The sequence below is a fragment of the Propithecus coquereli genome, unplaced genomic scaffold (assembly GCF_000956105.1).
Source record: "Propithecus coquereli isolate 6110/MARCELLA unplaced genomic scaffold, Pcoq_1.0 Scaffold175, whole genome shotgun sequence".
In the NCBI taxonomy this organism is placed as follows: domain Eukaryota; kingdom Metazoa; phylum Chordata; class Mammalia; order Primates; family Indriidae; genus Propithecus; species Propithecus coquereli.
This window is the reverse complement of record NW_012142190.1, coordinates 2,617,988-2,636,245: the sequence shown is the minus strand read 5'-3', so window position 1 is coordinate 2,636,245 and position 18,258 is coordinate 2,617,988. Positions and strand designations below refer to the sequence as shown.

At 38.8% G+C, this 18,258-nt stretch overlaps 1 protein-coding gene across 1 annotated transcript in view; it reads right to left on the bottom strand.

Annotated features, from left to right (window-relative positions):
• Nucleotides 1-18,258, bottom strand: part of B3GALTL (beta 1,3-galactosyltransferase-like) — a 100,806-nt gene that overhangs the window by 18,483 nt on the left and 64,065 nt on the right. The window contains exons 10-12 of the mRNA XM_012642135.1: nucleotides 17,488-17,557; nucleotides 10,735-10,848; nucleotides 8,195-8,294 (exon numbers count right to left, since the gene is read on the bottom strand). Of these exons, the coding sequence (XP_012497589.1) occupies nucleotides 8,195-8,294; nucleotides 10,735-10,848; nucleotides 17,488-17,557 (284 nt within the window). The remainder of the gene's footprint in view (nucleotides 1-8,194; nucleotides 8,295-10,734; nucleotides 10,849-17,487; nucleotides 17,558-18,258) is intronic.

Here is an 18,258-nt window from a genome sequence, read left to right as displayed (position 1 = left end):
TTGTTGATTTATTTCAGTTTTATTTTTTCATGTAAACAGCCCAGTAATACAATTTTATTATCTTTCAGAACACAGGATTTTCCCTAAAAATCTAGACATATTCTCACGATGTTTTCAGAACTAGATCTCGATTTAGATCTGACTCTTCAGTAGACCCTGGAGGAGAAGCCCGATAGGATCCAGATTCCAAGTCGGCAGCAGCAGCTTCTAGTTCTCTAGTCACGTTTTTCCAATTCCTGCTGCATCTTGGTCACGGAGCTCTCCACGCTGTCATTTGAAGTCTGTGGACTTGGGGGAGAGATCACTAAAGTTCCTCCTGGCATATGTTTTCTGTTGAGAACTAAACTATTATTGAGATTCCATCAAAAGGTGACCGTAGGACTGGGCTTATAGTCCGAGTGCTGAATGAAGATCTGGTCTGCTGTTTCTCCACAAGAAATTCCGTACTGACCTCTGAAGCCTCTCACCAGTTTGTTTAGTTTATTTGTCAATGGTTTTCTAGCTTTTAATTCTTCTAAATAGAGTTGCTTGTATTTTTCCAGTTCAGTTTTATTAAAGTCTTCTTGAGAAGTTTTTGTTTTAGAGAATTCAGATTCCAGGTCTTTCATTCTGAGTTCCATCTGGCTTCTTCTTATTTTATTTCTGTAGACTTAGGGGGTACACGTGCGGTTTTGTTGCGTGGATATATTGCGTAGTGCTGAAGTCTGGACTTTTAGTGCACCCATCACCCAAACAGTGTACCTGGCACCCACAGGTATTTTTCATCCCTCACCCCCGCTCAGCTTTTGGAGTCTCCAATGTCTATTATTCCACTCTGACTTCTTATTGAAGCAGTATTATTCTCTCTTAGCTGCTCTAAGTTTTCTTGAGATGCTTGTATCTGTGAAAATTTATTTTTATTTTTTAATCTATTATATCTTGTCTTGCTCTTTCTTCAGTCTCCCACTTACACTGTTCTATTTGATTGTGTTCTACAATATTCGTTTCTAAGATTTGCGAGATTTACCATTTCTTGTTCCAATTTTTTATTCTCTAGTTTTTCACGTTTCTTTTATTTTCATAGACAGTAACTCCTGTTGAAGAACTCGAATCTTTGTATCCAGGTGTAGACATTCTGAAGATGCAGTTTCCAATTCTGCAGTAAAATCAATCTTCTGGAAACATCCTCTCAGACACATCCAGAAACAATGCGTCACTAGACATCCCTCAGTCCCCCAGCCCCTGACAACCAACATTCTGTTTTCTGTCTCCATGATTTTGACTACTCTAAATACCTCATATAAATGGAATCATACAATAATTATCTTTTTGTGACTTGCTTATTTTACTTAGCATAATGTCCTCAAAGTTATCCATGCTGTAGCATATTGCAGAATATCCTTCCTTTTTAAGGCTAAATAACATTCTATGGATAAAATATGGATGTACTATATTTTGCTTATCCATTCATCTGTTGATGGACACTCAGTTGCTTCCACGTTTTAGTTTTTGTGAATAACACTGCTATGAACATGGGTCTATAAATACCTCTTTGATACCCTGCTTTCAATTCTTTGGGGTGTATAACCAGAGATGGAATTACCAGATCATATGGTAATTCTATTTTTAACTTTTTGAGGAACTGCCAGACTGTTTTCCACTGAGGCTGTTCCATTTAACATTCCTACCAACAGTGCACAAGGGTTCCAATTTCTCCAACATCTGTTATTTTTTCGTCTTTTTGTGGGTTTTTTTGACAGTAGCCATCCTAATGGGCGTGAGGTTGTGTCTCATTGTAGTTTCGATTTGCATTTCCCTAATGATTAGTGTCACTGAGCATCTTCTCATGTGCTTATTGGCCATTTGTAGGCCTTGCTTGGAGAAATGTCTACTCAAGTTCTATGCCCATTTTTGAATCGTGTTATTTGCTTTTTTGTTGTTGAAGTTTAGGGGTTCTCTATATATTCTGGATGTTAATCTCTTATCAGGTATATGATTTTCAAATATTTTCTCCCATTCTGTGGGTTGTCTCTTTACCCTGTTGATGGCTCATCTTAGTCCATTTGTGCTGCTATCACAAAATATCACAGAATGCATGATTTGTAAACAACAGATATATATTTCTCACGGTTCTGGAGGCTGGAAGTCTAAGATCAAGGCTCCAGCAGGTTTGGTGTCTGGCGAGTAGTGCTCTCTGCTTCCAAGATGGCACCTTCCTCCTGAGGGGATGGACTCTGTGTCCTCACATGGCAGAAAGGACCGAAGGGGCTGAGTCCACTGCCTCAAGCCCTTTTATAAGGGCCCTAATCTGCCCTCATGACTTAATTACCTATTAAGTTAATACTATCACACTGGCAACTAAGTTTCAACATAAGAATTTTGGGAGACACATTTAAACCATAACAGTGTCTTTTGATGCACAAAATTTTTTGATGTCTAATTTGTCTAGTTTTTTTCTTTTGTTGCCTGTGCCTTCGGTGTCATCTCAATAAAATTGCTAGATTCAATGTTGTGAAGCTATTGCCCTATGTTTTCCTCTAAGAGTTGTATTGTTTCAGGTCTTATATTTTGATCTTTGATCCATTTTGAGTTATTTTTTGTGCATGGAATTAGGTAAGGGCCCCACTTCATTCTTTTGTCTGTGGATATCCAGTTTTCCCAGCACCACTTGTTGAAAAGGCTTTCCCCATTGGCACCCTTGTCAAAAATCATGTAGCCATATATGTGAGGGCTCATTCCATCGGACTGTCTTTATGGCAGTAACACACTGTTTTGATTACAGTAGGTTTGTAGTAAGTTTTGAGATCAGGAAGGGTGAGTCTTTGTTCTTCTTTATCAAGATTGTTTTAGCTACTTGGGGTCTCTTGAGATTCCATATGAATTTTAGGATGAGTTTTTCTACTTTTGCAAAAAGTATCATTTGGACTTTGGCAGGGACTGCAATGAATCCATAGAAAGCTTTCCCATGAACATGGGAACCCCATCTGCTCTAGGAACGCACACACAGCTGTCTACAACAGGGCTATCGTGCTAAGAGCTGACACTGACTGAAAATAACCACAGCTTCTCCTGGAAGTTGCAAGCCTTTGATATATTCCAGAGTTTGAAAATACTTACTCCAGACAGATTCTACCAGTGTGGTGGTTGTTAGGCAGGGAGAGACATTTCTGGTGCTTCATATCCCATCATCTTCCTAGAATCCCCCTCTTAAGTTTAGTTCTCAGTGGGCACAAGATGTGGAGATATTTATGCCTCATGTAAATGGTCACCAATGGGTGATCTCAGCAGGGGAGGACTTTACTAATCAAGAACAGACCTGTTCTGTAGACATCACTCAGCCTCTTTCCCCAGCCACCCCATCGTGGCCCAGTGGGCTCATGAACAAAGTGGCCATGGTGGCAGGGGTGGAGGTTACGCATGTGGTCAGCAACATGGATGTCCACTCACCAAGGAAGACCTGGCTGCGGCTAGCGCTGAGTGCCCAGTCTGCCAGCAGCAGAGACCAACACTGAGCCCTCGATATGGCACCATTTCTCATGGTGATTGGACGAACTCGCGTCACAGCCAAAGAAGTGCAGCAGTGGCTCACGCTTGTGACATTCACTGGTCTGGCCATGTTCCCGCCATCCTGAAGCAGCTGGCTTCATAGAACGGTGCAATGGTCTTTTGAAGTCGCAGTTACAGCACCAGCCAGGTGACAGTGCTCTACAGGGCTAGAGCACAGTTCTCCAGAAGGCTGTGTATGTTCTAAATCAGCATCCAGTATGTGGTACTGCTTCTCCCACGGCTGGGATCCACGGGTCCAGGAATCAAGAGGTGGAATGGGAATGGCACCATTACCATCACCATCACCCCTAGTGACCCACTAGCAAAATTTTTGCTTCCTGTTCCTATGGTATTATGTTCTGCTGGCTATAGAGGTCTTAATTCCAGCAGCAAGAGTACTTCTACCAGGAGGCACAACAGCAATTCCACTGAACTGGAAATTAAGACTGCCCCCTGGCCGCTTCGGGCCCCTCATGCCTCTGAGTCAGCAGGCTAAGAAGGGATTTGCGGTGTTGTCCGGGGTGACTGACCAGACTAGCAAGGGCAGAGTGGACTATACTCCACAGTGGAGGTGGGGAAGACCAGGCCTGGAATGCAGGAGACCCCTTCATCTCTTACAATTACCCTGCCCTGTAATTAAGGTTACAGGAGATGCAACAACCCAATCATGGCAGGACTGAGTGGCCCAAGCCTCCAGGAATGAAGGTTTGTGTCACTCCTGCAGGTAAAAAACCACAAGCAGCTGAGGTGCTTGCTGCAGGCAGAGAGAATACAGAACGGGTGGCAGAAGAAGGTATAGATACCAGTGACGACCACATGACCATTATGGAAACGAGGACCGTAACTGTCATGAGTACTTCCTCCTTGTCTTGTTGAGAATACATGTGTGCACAGACACCTGTATTAAGCAAATATCTTTGTCTTATGTCCTTTCTTATTCCTTTGTTATGTAATGTAAGAGTTACTGACTTCATATCAGCATTTAAGTATTGCTAATTTTACATAATAGTATTTAAGTTAGGGGATTAATGCATTTTCGGTTGGATGAAGGATAGTTGATTTATATTAGGTAGCATTCTGCCCTTGTTATCTTTATCTGGGGATCAAGTAAGGTTTAAGGAAATGCATATGGGTGCCAAGTCGACAAGGGGGTGGACTTGTGATGGTTAATATTAGGTGTCATCTTGGCTGGACTGAGGGATGTCTAGTGACGCATTGTTTCTGGGTGTGTCTGCGAGGATGTTTCCAGAAGAGATTGACATGGAGTCAGTGGACTGTGAGGAAGACCCGTCCTCAGTGTGGGAGTACCACGCGATCACCTGCCATGCGGCTAGAACAAGCGGGTGGAAGAAGGGGGACATCCAGCTTGCTGAGTTTCCTCTCTCTCCCCGTTCCACTTTTCAGAGTGGGACACTTTTTATCCCCCTGCTCTTAGACATCGACTCCAGGTTCTTTGGCCTTTGGACTCTGGGACTTGCACCAGCAGCCTCTTGGCGCTCTCAGGCCTTCAGCCCAGACTTGGGGTTGCACCGTTGGCTTTCCTGGCTTTGAGGTTTTGGACTTGGACTGAGCCCCGCGCCTGGCTTTGCTCATCCCCGCCTTGCAGACGGCCTATCAGCCCATCCTGGAGCCTCACCTTTACCCTCACATGAGCCAGCCCTCCCGACTAACTCCAGTCCACATACGTCCCATTGGTCCTGTCTCTCTGAATAGCTCTGACTGCTATAGGAAACATGCTAATATTTTACATATTTAAACATAAAACAAGGAGCTTCCCCATAGCTGGACGTGTGGAGGTTCCTGGAGGGTGGCGCCCAGGGAGGGCGTGGAAGCTCTGCACCCCTCGCCCTACACTTCGCCCTGTGCATCTCTCCATCCGTGTCTGTTGTGACGTCCTTTGTAATAAACTGGTAAACGCAGTACAAGAGCAAAATGACACCCAGAGGCAACTCTCTAGAGAACACAATGCCAGAATGTTCTAAGATGGGATTCTGACCAGTTGCCTTTGCAGACAAAAGGAGATAGAAATGGCCCAAAAGAAAATGAATTCTGAGGTTTCTCATAGTCATGAAAAAGAAAAAGATCTGTTGAGCACAAACTGTATATTGCAGGGTGAAACTGCCATGCTGAGACTGGAATAGACACAATAAAAAATCAGAACCAGGAAAAAGAAAAGAAATACTTCAAGGACATTGCAATTGTAAAAGAAAAGAATTATGACCTTCAAAAGAAGATAAAACTGAATCAGGAAACATTAGCAAAAACAGTTTGGCTCTACCAAATAAAAAAATCTGTGATTCGCAATTTCTTTGAGTTAGTTACAAATGTGCCTCCACTGCTTACCAGGCTTTTCATACTATTTTGAGAAGTCGGATGCCAGTCTAATTTCCTTGCTTTTTAGTTATTTCATCATTGTGCCTGGAGACTCAGAAGACTTACCTTTAAAATCTAATCATTTTACTAAGACATGTGAAGAAATTGGCAATTCCAGGTCTATTTCCCATGGTACCCAGTGGGCCCTTTCAATATACACGATAAGGTCTCCTTCTATTTCTGGTAATTTAATATTATTTCTGTCTTTTTGATGTTGTTCAATCAGGGACTCCAATTACACATGTAATGGACTTCTTTGCCATGTTCATCTCAACCACTCTTTCTCTAACCCTTTTATCTTCTTTATCCCATTTTCATTTTCTTGATTGCTTTCTTAATTTTCATCCATGTCCCTTAGTAAATTTTCATTTGAATTTGTTTACATTTTAGTATTTTATAATTTAGTCATAATTTCAGATATGAATTTGTCATTTTCTTCTGTTTCTTTCTTGAGTCCATTAAATTCTGGTTTCATTTCTTCCCTCTTTGTTGTCCACTATTTTTTTTTTTTTAGTTTTTGAATTTTACATTCCAGATATTTTTCATGTCCCCAAATGTCTGTTGGTCTTCTAGAAGTCAAAACTCCAACTTTCTGTTATAATAGAAAGATCAACTTAAAGATGTGGCTATTGTTAATCATGAAAAAGAGGGGTTGACCCTAAATCTTAGAATTATTCAGCCTCATGACTTAAGAAAAGCTGGACAGTTCATTGTGACCAAGGGAGATGTCGGAGTCTTGAAAGGAAAAGATAACAAGGCTCAACTGAAAACCACATTTAAGACATCATTGTGCAGTTAGATATTATTGCTAGTGACTATGAATAAAAAAGAAAAAGTGAACATCTGGCAAAAGTTTCAGGTGGAATGGCTATACTAAAGATTGACAGCACAAATGATGTAGTTACAGATGCAATAAATGCCAGACAAGATGTTGCTAAAGATGGCGTCATCGTTGCATTCTTGGAGGTGGTTGTGTTCTCCTTTCGAGCTCACAGTTGTGCTTGGGGTTCACTGAGCTACTTGGTGCTGTAGGCTTATAGTTTTCATTCAAATTTGGAAAAATATTTCTTTAAATATTTGTTACATGTCCCTTCTCTCTGGGGACTCTAAATGCATATATACAAGGCCACTTGAAATTGTCCCACAGCTCAGTGATGCTCTGTTCATTTTCCAAAATTATTGTTTATCTTTGTGCTTTACTTTGGATAGCTATAACATATACAAGTTCATGATATTTTCTTCTGCAATGACTAGTTTGCATCTCTATACGTATGGTTTCAGACTTCAGACTAAGAGATCTTCCATGTTTCTTTTTTGAAAATACAGAACAGAGTCATAATAACTGTTTAATAGTAACAGTTTGATAACTCCTAATTCTACCACTGTATCAATTCTAGGACAATTTCAATAAACTGATTTTTTTTTCACCTCATTAATTTTCTACTGCTTTGCACATCTGGTAACTTTTGACTGGATGGCAGGCATTGGGAATTTTACCTTCTCGAGTGCTGGACATTCTTGTATTTCTATAAATCTTGAGTTTTTTTCTCAGATACAGGCTTGTTAGTTGGAAAAACTTTGATATTTTTGGGTCTTCCTTTTCATATTTGTTAGGCAGGATTAGAGATTGTAGGATTTCAGATTTGTTAGGGTTTAGTCTAGGGTTAACTATTCCCCACTGTTGTGGCAAGACCCTTGTACAAACTCTACCCATTACCCTGTGAATAACGGGTTTCCCAGCCTGGCTGGTGGGAACAGGCACTACACCCAGCCCTGTGTGAGTGTCAGGCCTAATTCCCTCTAATCACTTTGGTTATTTCTTGCCCTAGCCTCGGGTGGTTTCCTCACACATATGCGCTCATCAATACTCCACTGAATACTTAGGGGGACCTTCCGTGTATCTCCAAGGTTCCTTTTGTGTAGCTCTCTTCTCTCTGGTACTCCATCCTGCAAACTCTAACAGTCTACATCTCCTAAGACTCTCGGCTCCATCCCCTCCACTCAGAGTCTGCTGGTTCCGCCTGGAGCCCCTTCCCTTAGCAGTAACACGGACTCCAAGTCAGCCACAGGCTCACCTCACCTGCACCACGGCTCTCAGGGATCACTGCCCTTTGCTGCCTGATGTCTAGTGTCTTAACAACCTATATTTCATATATTTTGTTCGTTGGGGAGGTTGTTTCAGATGGAAGGGTAAATCCCATTCCTGTTACTCTACTTTGGCTGGAAGAAGAAGTACCCATCATAGTTTTTGAATATGTAGAATTTAAGACCATTTAGGATGAGAATGACTCCTTACCTTATTAACGTATCATCATCCACAATGACTAACCATGCTATTTTGTCATGGCTACGATTCAGAAATCTTTCCAAAATGGCAAATGTCTTTCCACAATGACCTAGGGAAGGCAAGAAGAAAACTTAAAATGCATTACTTTCTCTACAATCTATAGAATTCATTTAATTTTTCTTTTTTTTTTTTTTAAAGTGTTATAAGTAAGAACTTGGAAGACAACATGTACCTTAATTTGAAATTTAAAAAAAAAAAATTAGCCTTCTCTAATGTTCATAGACATAGTGAACCAACAGGAACTTTACAGATCATGACATCTAAGCCATTCATTTCACACAGGAGGAAATGGAGACCCAGAGAGACTGGGGAGATTACACACAGTCACAGAGATAATCTGAGGCAGAGACAGAATTAGTATCTTCAGTCCAGACAAACAAGAAAGTTGTAAGCCTCACGGCAATTATAGAAGCCTGGCAGCTTTTCTTAGATATGTTCATTATGAAGGAACCGTTAGAACTCTGCAACCACAGGGAAGCAACATGCAAAAGTGGAAGATTATACCTTCATTTATTTTGTAAATATTTACCACTAAGTTTCTAACATGCCAGATACTGTGGCAGGTACTAAGATATGCACTAAAGATACGTTGCTTAATGAGAGGCACCCTTCAAATACCAACAGATAAATTACAATGCTTTAATGGTAAATGCCTGGACTGAGATAAGATTAAAATGCTTGGGAAGAGAACTCAAGTTGATAGATAGGAACATGCCCCTCGTGTGACTAATCATTTGGTGACTCAGTGGAGAACAAATATTAACTTACATTAATTAATATCAAACCATTCTATTTGATCTTTATTTTCCTTATTCTTGATCTCTTTATTTTTAACCATTACAATATATATTTTTGAAAGCCATCTCAAATTCCTTTTGGAATAAAATATAAACACAAGTAATGATAAGGTCAGACTAGAAATAAATGAAGAAATCAAATAAGGAATGCATGAATAAATAAATGATTATTAAAGCCAATCTAAACTGAAGTCTCAAAAAGTGAGGTTAACAAGAACAAAAGAAAATTCCATCTAAAATAGTTTTCCCAAAACAAACAGCAACAGACTCACTCAGTAATATCCTTAATCTTGTTAGAAGACTTGAAAACTACAGCAATGACATACCTCATTTTACACGGTACTGCAATAATCAAGGAATTATGAGTGACACTGACATAAAATAATCAAGATAAATTATAGAACAAGATAATCAGCTCACAACTTTTATTTTTTTATTCATAAAATATTATGTAGAACCAAAAAGTAAGAAAAAATGTGGCAGGAACACTAGATAAAAATTAAGATGAACAAAGAACATCTGAAGATGAAATGGCCAAATTTACACTTCCATTTTTTGGGGGGAGGGGGGGCAAGGGCAATGTAACCTAAACACTTTTACCCCCATAATATGTAGAAAAAAAAAAAAAAGAATCTGAGGGGCACAAGAGAACTTTGTGAGGGGAAGAAAACATTCTGGGTCATAACCTCAGTATTGTTTGCACACATGTTTATGGAGGTAAAGGTCATAGAACTTTATATTTGAAATCTGTGCAATTTACTACAAAATTATACTTCAAAGTAAAACATACTGAATAAACCATTTCAAACTGTAAAAAAAAAAAAAAAGGTTTTTAAATAGAAAACCTGCAATCTGAAGAGAAAAGCAGGTGTACGTTCAACAATTTACTAATTGAATATTAACATGTAGGCCAGGCGTGGTGGCTCACGCCTGTAATCCTAGCACTCTGGGAGGCCGAGGCGGGTGGATTGTTTTGGGTTCGGAGTTCAAGACCAGCCTGAGCAAGAGCAAGACACTGTCTCTACTAAAAATAGAAAGAAATTAGCTGAACAACTAAAAATATATAGAAAAAATTAGCCGGGCATGGTGGCGCATGCCTGTAGTCCCAGCTACCCAGGAGGCTGAGGCAGGAGGATCGCTTGAGCCCAGGAGTTTGAGGTTGCTGTGAGCTAGGCTGATGGCACGGCACTCTAGCCCAGGCAACACAGTGAGACTCTGTTTCAAAAAAAAAAAAAACATATAACAGAGCTTATTCTACATATAACCAGTATAGGATGTGGGTAGGTGCTACTCAGAGATATATACAAAATGTGAACTGAACTATAAGGCTTTTGAGGATAGAAGCTTTGTGTGGGAAGATGATAAATTAACTTTGGATGCCTCACTATAGCTGCAATGAACCCTGAAGGTATGAAAAACCTACCATTAAACTCTATCGTAACTGTCACGTGCTCAACTATAGCAACGTAACCTACTAAAAATGTGCAACCATTTGTACTATAAAGCCCTTAATTTGAAAGAACCAGTCTGTATCTGTGGGTAAAGATGTTGGATGGAGGAAGAAGGAAAAAAATGTACATGAAACAAAAATTATAGTACTTATAAAATATTTCATTTTTATCCTAACTTAATTTACTATATTTACAGAATGGGGATTTTTAATAAGCAGAGTAGTAAGAATTAAGGACCCACCTCTGTCCGTATTAGGAACTCCCAAATCCACAGTAGGGATGGAACTTTCAGCATAGTCACTGTAGTACTCGATGAGACTTGCTTGTCCCTCCCAAGTCTGCTTTACGATGGGTACTGAAAAAATTACAGAGGTGACAATCACTGGCACAATTATATAGGCAACCTTGAAAACTCAAAAAAGCAGCACAATCACCTGCAAAGGAAGAGAAACATTACTTGTTCTTCAGGCAGTCCAAGACTTAGAGCTTGCTTCCAACCCTGAGAAGTGCCAACACTGCTGGGGACAGCATGATTGAAACCCTCTTCTTGGAGCATTTTCAATATCCTCCACGGTCAACTATTTCTCATTCCCGGTGATAAATACACTTACTTGCATACAGTAATAAATTTTCTAGTTTGATTATACTGTTGTGTTTAAATTAATTTTAGCTAATTTTTCTCTTTTCCCAATAGGTTATTTCATTTAACATACCAACAAGTGGATATTTAAAATGTGTTTTTGGACAGGTGGGGAATGTAAGTACCTCCAAGGATGTTACTATTCACTGTGGTTCTGGCTGATATATAAATTTGTCCCTCTTACAAAGGAGTGTGGGAAGACCTTTGCAAACTATGCCATGTCCCCACCCAAAGATTCTAACAGGACCATCCACCCCTACAAAGAGAACTACTGCATATGATGGCTGGTATTATGATGATGTACTTTTGGAAAGTGTGCAAGAAGTAAGATTGAGAACCACTGCAGACTTTAAAACTCTATCATTAACAGATAAATTGTTTTAACATAATAAACACAAACAACAGAAAACTTTCCTGGTTTTCTGTATTTTTGTTTAGATGCTCAAAGGTAGATCTGTCTGCATACCTGACATGCAGACTGATCACTACTTAATTCACCTCACCAACTCTCCAAGTAATTATTTTCTTCTATACTTTATAAAAAGAATTACTCTCTATGCACCTCTGAATTTTAAAAGGTTTCTGTTGTTTTTTAAATAGAAAAGACCACATTTAGATTTTACACCCCGTTAAGAATCTAAACTCTGATGAACCAAATTTTCACTTAACTTTTTGAGGCTTTATCAGATCATGTAACTTTCCCTTTTTCCAGGCCCAAATCAAAACAAATTATATACAAAAGCTGACACTGCAATGTGAAATTTCAGTGTTTAGCTGCATACATCAGCAAATTCTGAGTCTAGCTCAGAAATTCCGTATATATAAAATACAAAAGTGTATCATTTTATAATCCATTATTCATTGGCTTTCAAGAAAGAAAAATAATGATGAGTTCTGGACATTTGCTAAAATTATCACCAAATTACCCATTAAATATTATTTTCATATAATAAAATATAATTTTTCTGCAACCACAGAAAGGGAGACAGTTTTCAGTATTTCCCCATGTCAAAATGGTCAAATTCACACTAAATAATAGATAGGGTTGCTGGGAGACAAGAAAGGAAAAAGAAGTTTTTAAAAACCTCAGTCTGTTTTACTTCCAGATTTCAGCAGAACAAAAAATCTCAACCCAGGCACTGCAGTGGCAGTTTGCTTCGCATATAATGAGAGGACTTACCCCAGAAAGGGCTCCCTGCAGTTTGCAGCCACTAAAAGTTCACACTCTTGGGTTAAATGTCCTCCACTGCACAATGCTAGAAGCAGCTGTGAGGAAAGGTTAAGAACTTTCCTCAGGCCCCAGCATGGGTCCTGCAGGCTGTGCAAACGCTGCTTTCAATTCCTCAGCCCTTAGGCCTTCAGTCCTTTTTGCTCTAATAGGTTTATTAAACAGCACAGCTGTTTCTTCTCAATTAGCTGACTTAAATGAAGTTAAAATCAAGTATGAGTTAGCTCTTCCATTGCTATACCTTACTAAGCCCTTTCAGGTTTAATTTGAAACAGGTGAAACATATTATACTAAAGGTAAGAATTACTATGTGTGTGACTCATTCCCCAATGCCTGGCACAGTGCCTAGGCCATAGTAGGTGCTCAATAAATACTTGAATGAGGACTGAAATTTTATAGGCGTTTCAATAAAAGGCCTAGGGCTATTTTTGGAAACTAGTTTAAAGGAAGGTTTTATTCAAATGGCAATTCATCCTTTGGTACAAGACGGGTACAACCATTATTAATCACTTAAAAATAGGCCAACCATTTCAAAATAGTATGATTCTATAAGACAGAAAGCAGTTAGCACTTTGTATCATCTCTCCCCTTATTAATATAATACCTGTGCTTTTGTCCTATCTACGAGCCGTAAAGAATTTAAAGCCAAGGTTAAGTCTTCTATAATAGCAGGTTGAGGCTTTATATTCAACCAGGGTTGATTCTGAATAGGTTAAACTTTTAAAATATTGGTCTATTTTATTAGCATTATTTAAATTCTAAAATGAATTCATTCTATTATTTACAAAATATTTTATGTTGTATTGAGGCACTGTATTTCTAAAGATATTAAACTTTGAGAAAATACTTCAATACAGTTACATGATACAGTATCTCATTTTCAATAAAGAGGAGCATACTTTTTATCAGATAATAAAATAATAGTGAAAGCTTCTTTCCAGAAAGTTTGCCACAGAAGAGCTTAAAATCGGAACAAAGTAAAAATTTTACTATAAAAAACCCCAAGGCACAGATGGCATAAATCTTCCTTAGAATTTTCTAGACTCTAAGCAGGAGGTGTGTCTCACCATGAGGACAGAACACACATTTTTACCCCCAGGAAATTGACTTGCAAAACTGTCTCAGATTACAAATGACAATGAACTTGATGCTTGAACACTTTATAAAAACTCAAACACAAACAAATGTGAATGGCTGTTTTGATTTTAAGGAATCTGCTCCTTTTGCCCGGCAGATGGACCTTGTGTGTCAGTGTCCACAAAATAAAGCCCTGACTGCACTTCTCAGGAGAGGGCTCAGGACACACACAACAAGAGCGTGCTCCAATTCTAAGACAGAAAAGCATCCCTCCTAGATGATCTAAAATAACATTCTAGGGCAATCTGGAATATCTGCAATTCGATGGCCAGGGAAAGAACTGAACCAGGCAACACCTGACCCCCCTCCTCTCTTCAATAATTAATCTAATCACCTCGTCTGATTAGAGTGTGGCTTTCCATCTGGCTGCATTTTAATTCAAGCCTCACCTTTTAAATAAGCAGATTGTGCTGCAGTACCTGTGAGCCTCTTTAATGAGAGAACACCAGCCACCAAATATTACTTTTAATCAATTTGTTCAGATTTGCCTCTTCTAGACAAGATCACAGCAGTAAAGATAGCAAACAGGTTTCTTTTTTAAAAAAGAAACAAAACTGAAAGAAATAAGGTGCTAATTTTTAAGAGCTCAGGAAGCTGTGAAAAGGAACTAAAGGCTGAGCAAATAGCAATTTAACCTTTTTAATTAGAGGGAGACCGCAGGAGAAGAGCGTCCCATAACGCACCATTTGATGAACAAAGACAGTGGCTGTCACGAGGTACATGAGACATGCACACAAACTGCATGGCAAAATGATGCAAAGAAAATTCTTAAGGTTTTCTGACAGCTCACATCACACCATGGAAAACATATAACCCAAGAGGAAGTAATCAAGCTGAATATTAAAACTCCAGAGATCTCCTTGCTTAAATGTAATTTCACATGCTATTCCCAACTCATCACCTTCTATAATACTTACAGTTTCTTTAATACCCTACTAAATGCTTGCCTCTCAGTGTTGCTGTTTCAATGGTGTCAATATGTATTACTTTCTTGAACCAAAAGATAGAATATATTTTTTCTAACAGAATATATTGTTGCTAACTGTGTCCTAAGAATGCTCTGTTTCATTTAAATCAGAATCCAGACAAAAGCAGTTACAGAAATGTTTCACTGTTAGGCAAAAAAAAAAAAAAAAAAAAAAAAAAAAAAAATTTTTTTTTTTTTTTTTTCCCCTCCGCCATGACTACGGTGATGAGAGCCTCGACTGGAATGTGTTCCCTCCCTCATCCTCATCCCGGAAGGTGACCAACACTATAATAAACCGGCAGTGGGGGCCATCGCTAGTGTCCTCTTCTGCTTAGTGCCTGGGGACAGTGTGCCCACAAGTATCAGTATAGCCCACTCTCAATTTTCCAAAGATAAATACAGTTTCTTACCCATGTTTTTTTTCTTCACTGTCATTTAGCCTTTGTTACTTCCAGTATTTCTACCGGAGTGCACAGGGAAAGAAAAGTGAAAAAAGCACCCCAGTCCATGTATTCTGCTAGACTGCAGCAGTGATATGCTAAGACAGGAGTGGCAGCCTAAATTCCCAGCTCGACCTGTATTTCAGATCCTGTGCGGGTTTCAGTTCCTTGCTATCCCCATTGCTACTGAAAATGAATAGCCACCTTCCCAGCTTCTGGCCAAGTCAAACCGGACCTTGAACATAGCAGGGCATCAACATGAATAACAAAGACCATCTATCAAGTGTTGGGTTTGTTAACACATCCAAGGAGATTACAGTATAGCTGTGCCATGGTGGAAAGAGTCTGAGAGTTAGGAGTCAGAATACCGGAGTCCTTGGCTCCCCTGCTCGATAGGCTACAAGAAATTGGGCCAGTTGTGTATCATTCCATACTACTCTACATCATCTCTATAATATCAAGTGAGTAACAATAATTATCACATCACAAGGAACTATTAAAATGAAATTAGATGACAGAATGTATGTGAAAAACACACCAGAAAATGTAAAAAAGATGAGCAGTTAGAAGCAGTTATTGTGGCGTTGTCATTGTAACTGATATGATTACTGGACAATTCTTTGGGCCAACTGGTGGTTAGTCTAGACCTCTAAAAAGAGAGGCAGAACCCAATGGCCTAGCAGGCCTCACTTCCTTCATGTAAAATGGACATCAGGTCCCTAAAATCCTGCAGCCTTAGACTATCTTTTCAAACAAACGCATCCAAGTTGAAAGACAGCTTGCCACAGAAACCCAACTGTAAAAGCTTCATGATACCTTTTAGGTTTCATGCTTCCGTGACCCCAAGAATCAAATTAACAGCAGCAAATCAATGCATCCAGCTGCAAGAAGTTTGTTTTTAATAACGCTCCTAATGGGCTTTTTAAGATTTTGTAATTTTTAAAGACCTTTGACTCAAAATTCAAACATAAAAGCATTTCATAGATATCTAAAAAGATTATCTCAACCTTATGCAAAAGTAAGAAAGCAGTAAGATTACTCAAAATTACTAAATTACAATTAAAAAAACTTTTTTTCTTCATTTTTGTAGGATATGAAAAATACAACAGGAGTATCTGTAATTTTATGGCTTCGCTATCATTTGCAAAATGTGTTTCCGAAGAAAAAAATACCACCACCACCACCATTCTGAACATTAATATTATGAAAGCAATCACTACTCCAAGGGCGGCTTCAAGATCAATTATAGCAATTCAAACACTTCTGCTGGCTGTAAAAGAAGATAAAATAAAATGCAGTCCAGTTAATTTTCCTGACACCTTTTTAAAGGGATATTTGTCAAAATCAATTCACAAAGCCCTTCCAGATCATGAAAAAAGCAAAAGGATATTAAATTCAGGCTAAATTTATGATAAATGAAAAATTTATTTTAACTGCTATATCGATTCTTCATAGTGTTTTAGGACTCCTTGTATAACAAATGCATATATTTATTTAGGATGATTTAATAGAATTTGGAATTTAACGTGACTATTTTAGACAAATATGAAGGTTTATAGTTAATGTACTTTTAAGATAGTGTAGATTATAACTAGATTTTTATTGATGTTGATGCCTTAGATAATACTTTAATCCCATATTATAATATTCTTTTATTTTTAAAACATCTTCCTCTTTAAAATACAACTTGCATATGTATTATCATATCAAATATATAAATGAACTTTCTCCCATAGCTCCAATCCCATGAAAATGACAGCTGGTTTAGAAATCTCTCCTGCATAAATATCACATCCTTGGTGAAACTGACAGTCTTTTCATGGAAAAAAACTAAAATATGTGCTAAAATTAGAAAATGCAAAAGACTGCCTAATTTTCAATTTCAGAAAAGTGCTGCTTGAAATAAGGTACAAAAAGAGAGAAATTATGTCTATTTATATGTAGGACGGTCTTTGTTTTTTTTACATTATCACCATAACTTGGCAGCATTCTGTAATGACACCAAAAACTTGAATAAAAACAACATTCGTCTGCATGCCAGGATTTCCTTAAGAAGAGATCACTGTTTCTAAGGCAGCTTTTTCTTTTTTTCCAATATATCTACTCATGAGCAAATACATTTCTTTATTAAACAGTTCCAATGTGTGCACTGGAAATAGATATAAAAAGAAGGAACAGTCTTCAAGAAAAGATTCTTTGCTGGCACTCCGTTACCTTGAAATCCGCTCTAATATTCTTTATACAGTTCAGAGACTGTGGGTGGATATAATAGAACGCTGTTTGACAAAACAGATTGTTAATTCACAGTGTCTCCTAGATCGCCACAACTGAGCTTTTCCATTTCCAACTTACAGTACTGCTGCAAACAGCATCGCCTATGAACTCTCATGTTTCCATACCCAACAGTCCTTCCTAATCGGTCTTGGTGATTGCAGCCGTGCAAGGAGGAATGCCGAACTGCTTTCACTTTGACATCCCATTTGTCATTATTCCTTTTTTGAGTTTATATCTGGTTTTTATTTTCTTTTAAAAGGCAGTTTGGATTTTAAAGGTTCAATAAAAATGAATAACCCAAAACATACTTCTGTCACCATGAAATTTCCTGCATGTTTTTACTGCAACAAAAATATTCTCCTTCTTCACTGGTTCTCCCTAAAAAACAAGAAAAATATATGCACATGAGTCAGCCTTATCCTAACTTCACACCTATGTTAGATCTCACATGCTCTAGAGTTCAAATTAACCCATGTGAGGGATATCAAACCTATTTCCAGGACAAAGTTTTAGGGAAGAAAAGGAACTGTAGTTCAGCTGACAATATAGCCTTTGAAGTCAGCGGGCTCTGGACCTGCCTTCCAGCTCTGCCCTGCAGACTGCATCACCTTAGCAAGTTCCTTAAGCTCTCGGTCTGCTCACTTAGAAAAAGGGAGCAGTAAGCACCATAAGGTTGCTATTGTTAACATACATTTACTGAGCACGTAGCAAGTGACCGATAAATGTTAGTTAACTCCCTTTCCTTTTTCCAGCTGTGAAGATCTTGACAAAGAGAAGGAAGTAGGGGGATCTTGCAGTGCAAAATAAGAGATGACTCCCTTTTCTGGGCCCAGCCTAACTTTAATGTTGAAAGTATTTTTATGGCCCCTTTACTGGTTACCCAAGTCTAGGCTAAGGATGTTCTGTTCTCCGCCAAAGGTAGGGTTACTTCAAACACCTCGGGGATGGGGTGGGGAGTTCCTGGAGCCCAGGCTGATCACACAGACGAAAGGGGCGCACAGAGAGATTTGTCAACAACACACAGGCAAGGCCTTCACGGGGGGTGGGGCGGGGGGTGTCCTGATACCTTTGTTACCTGC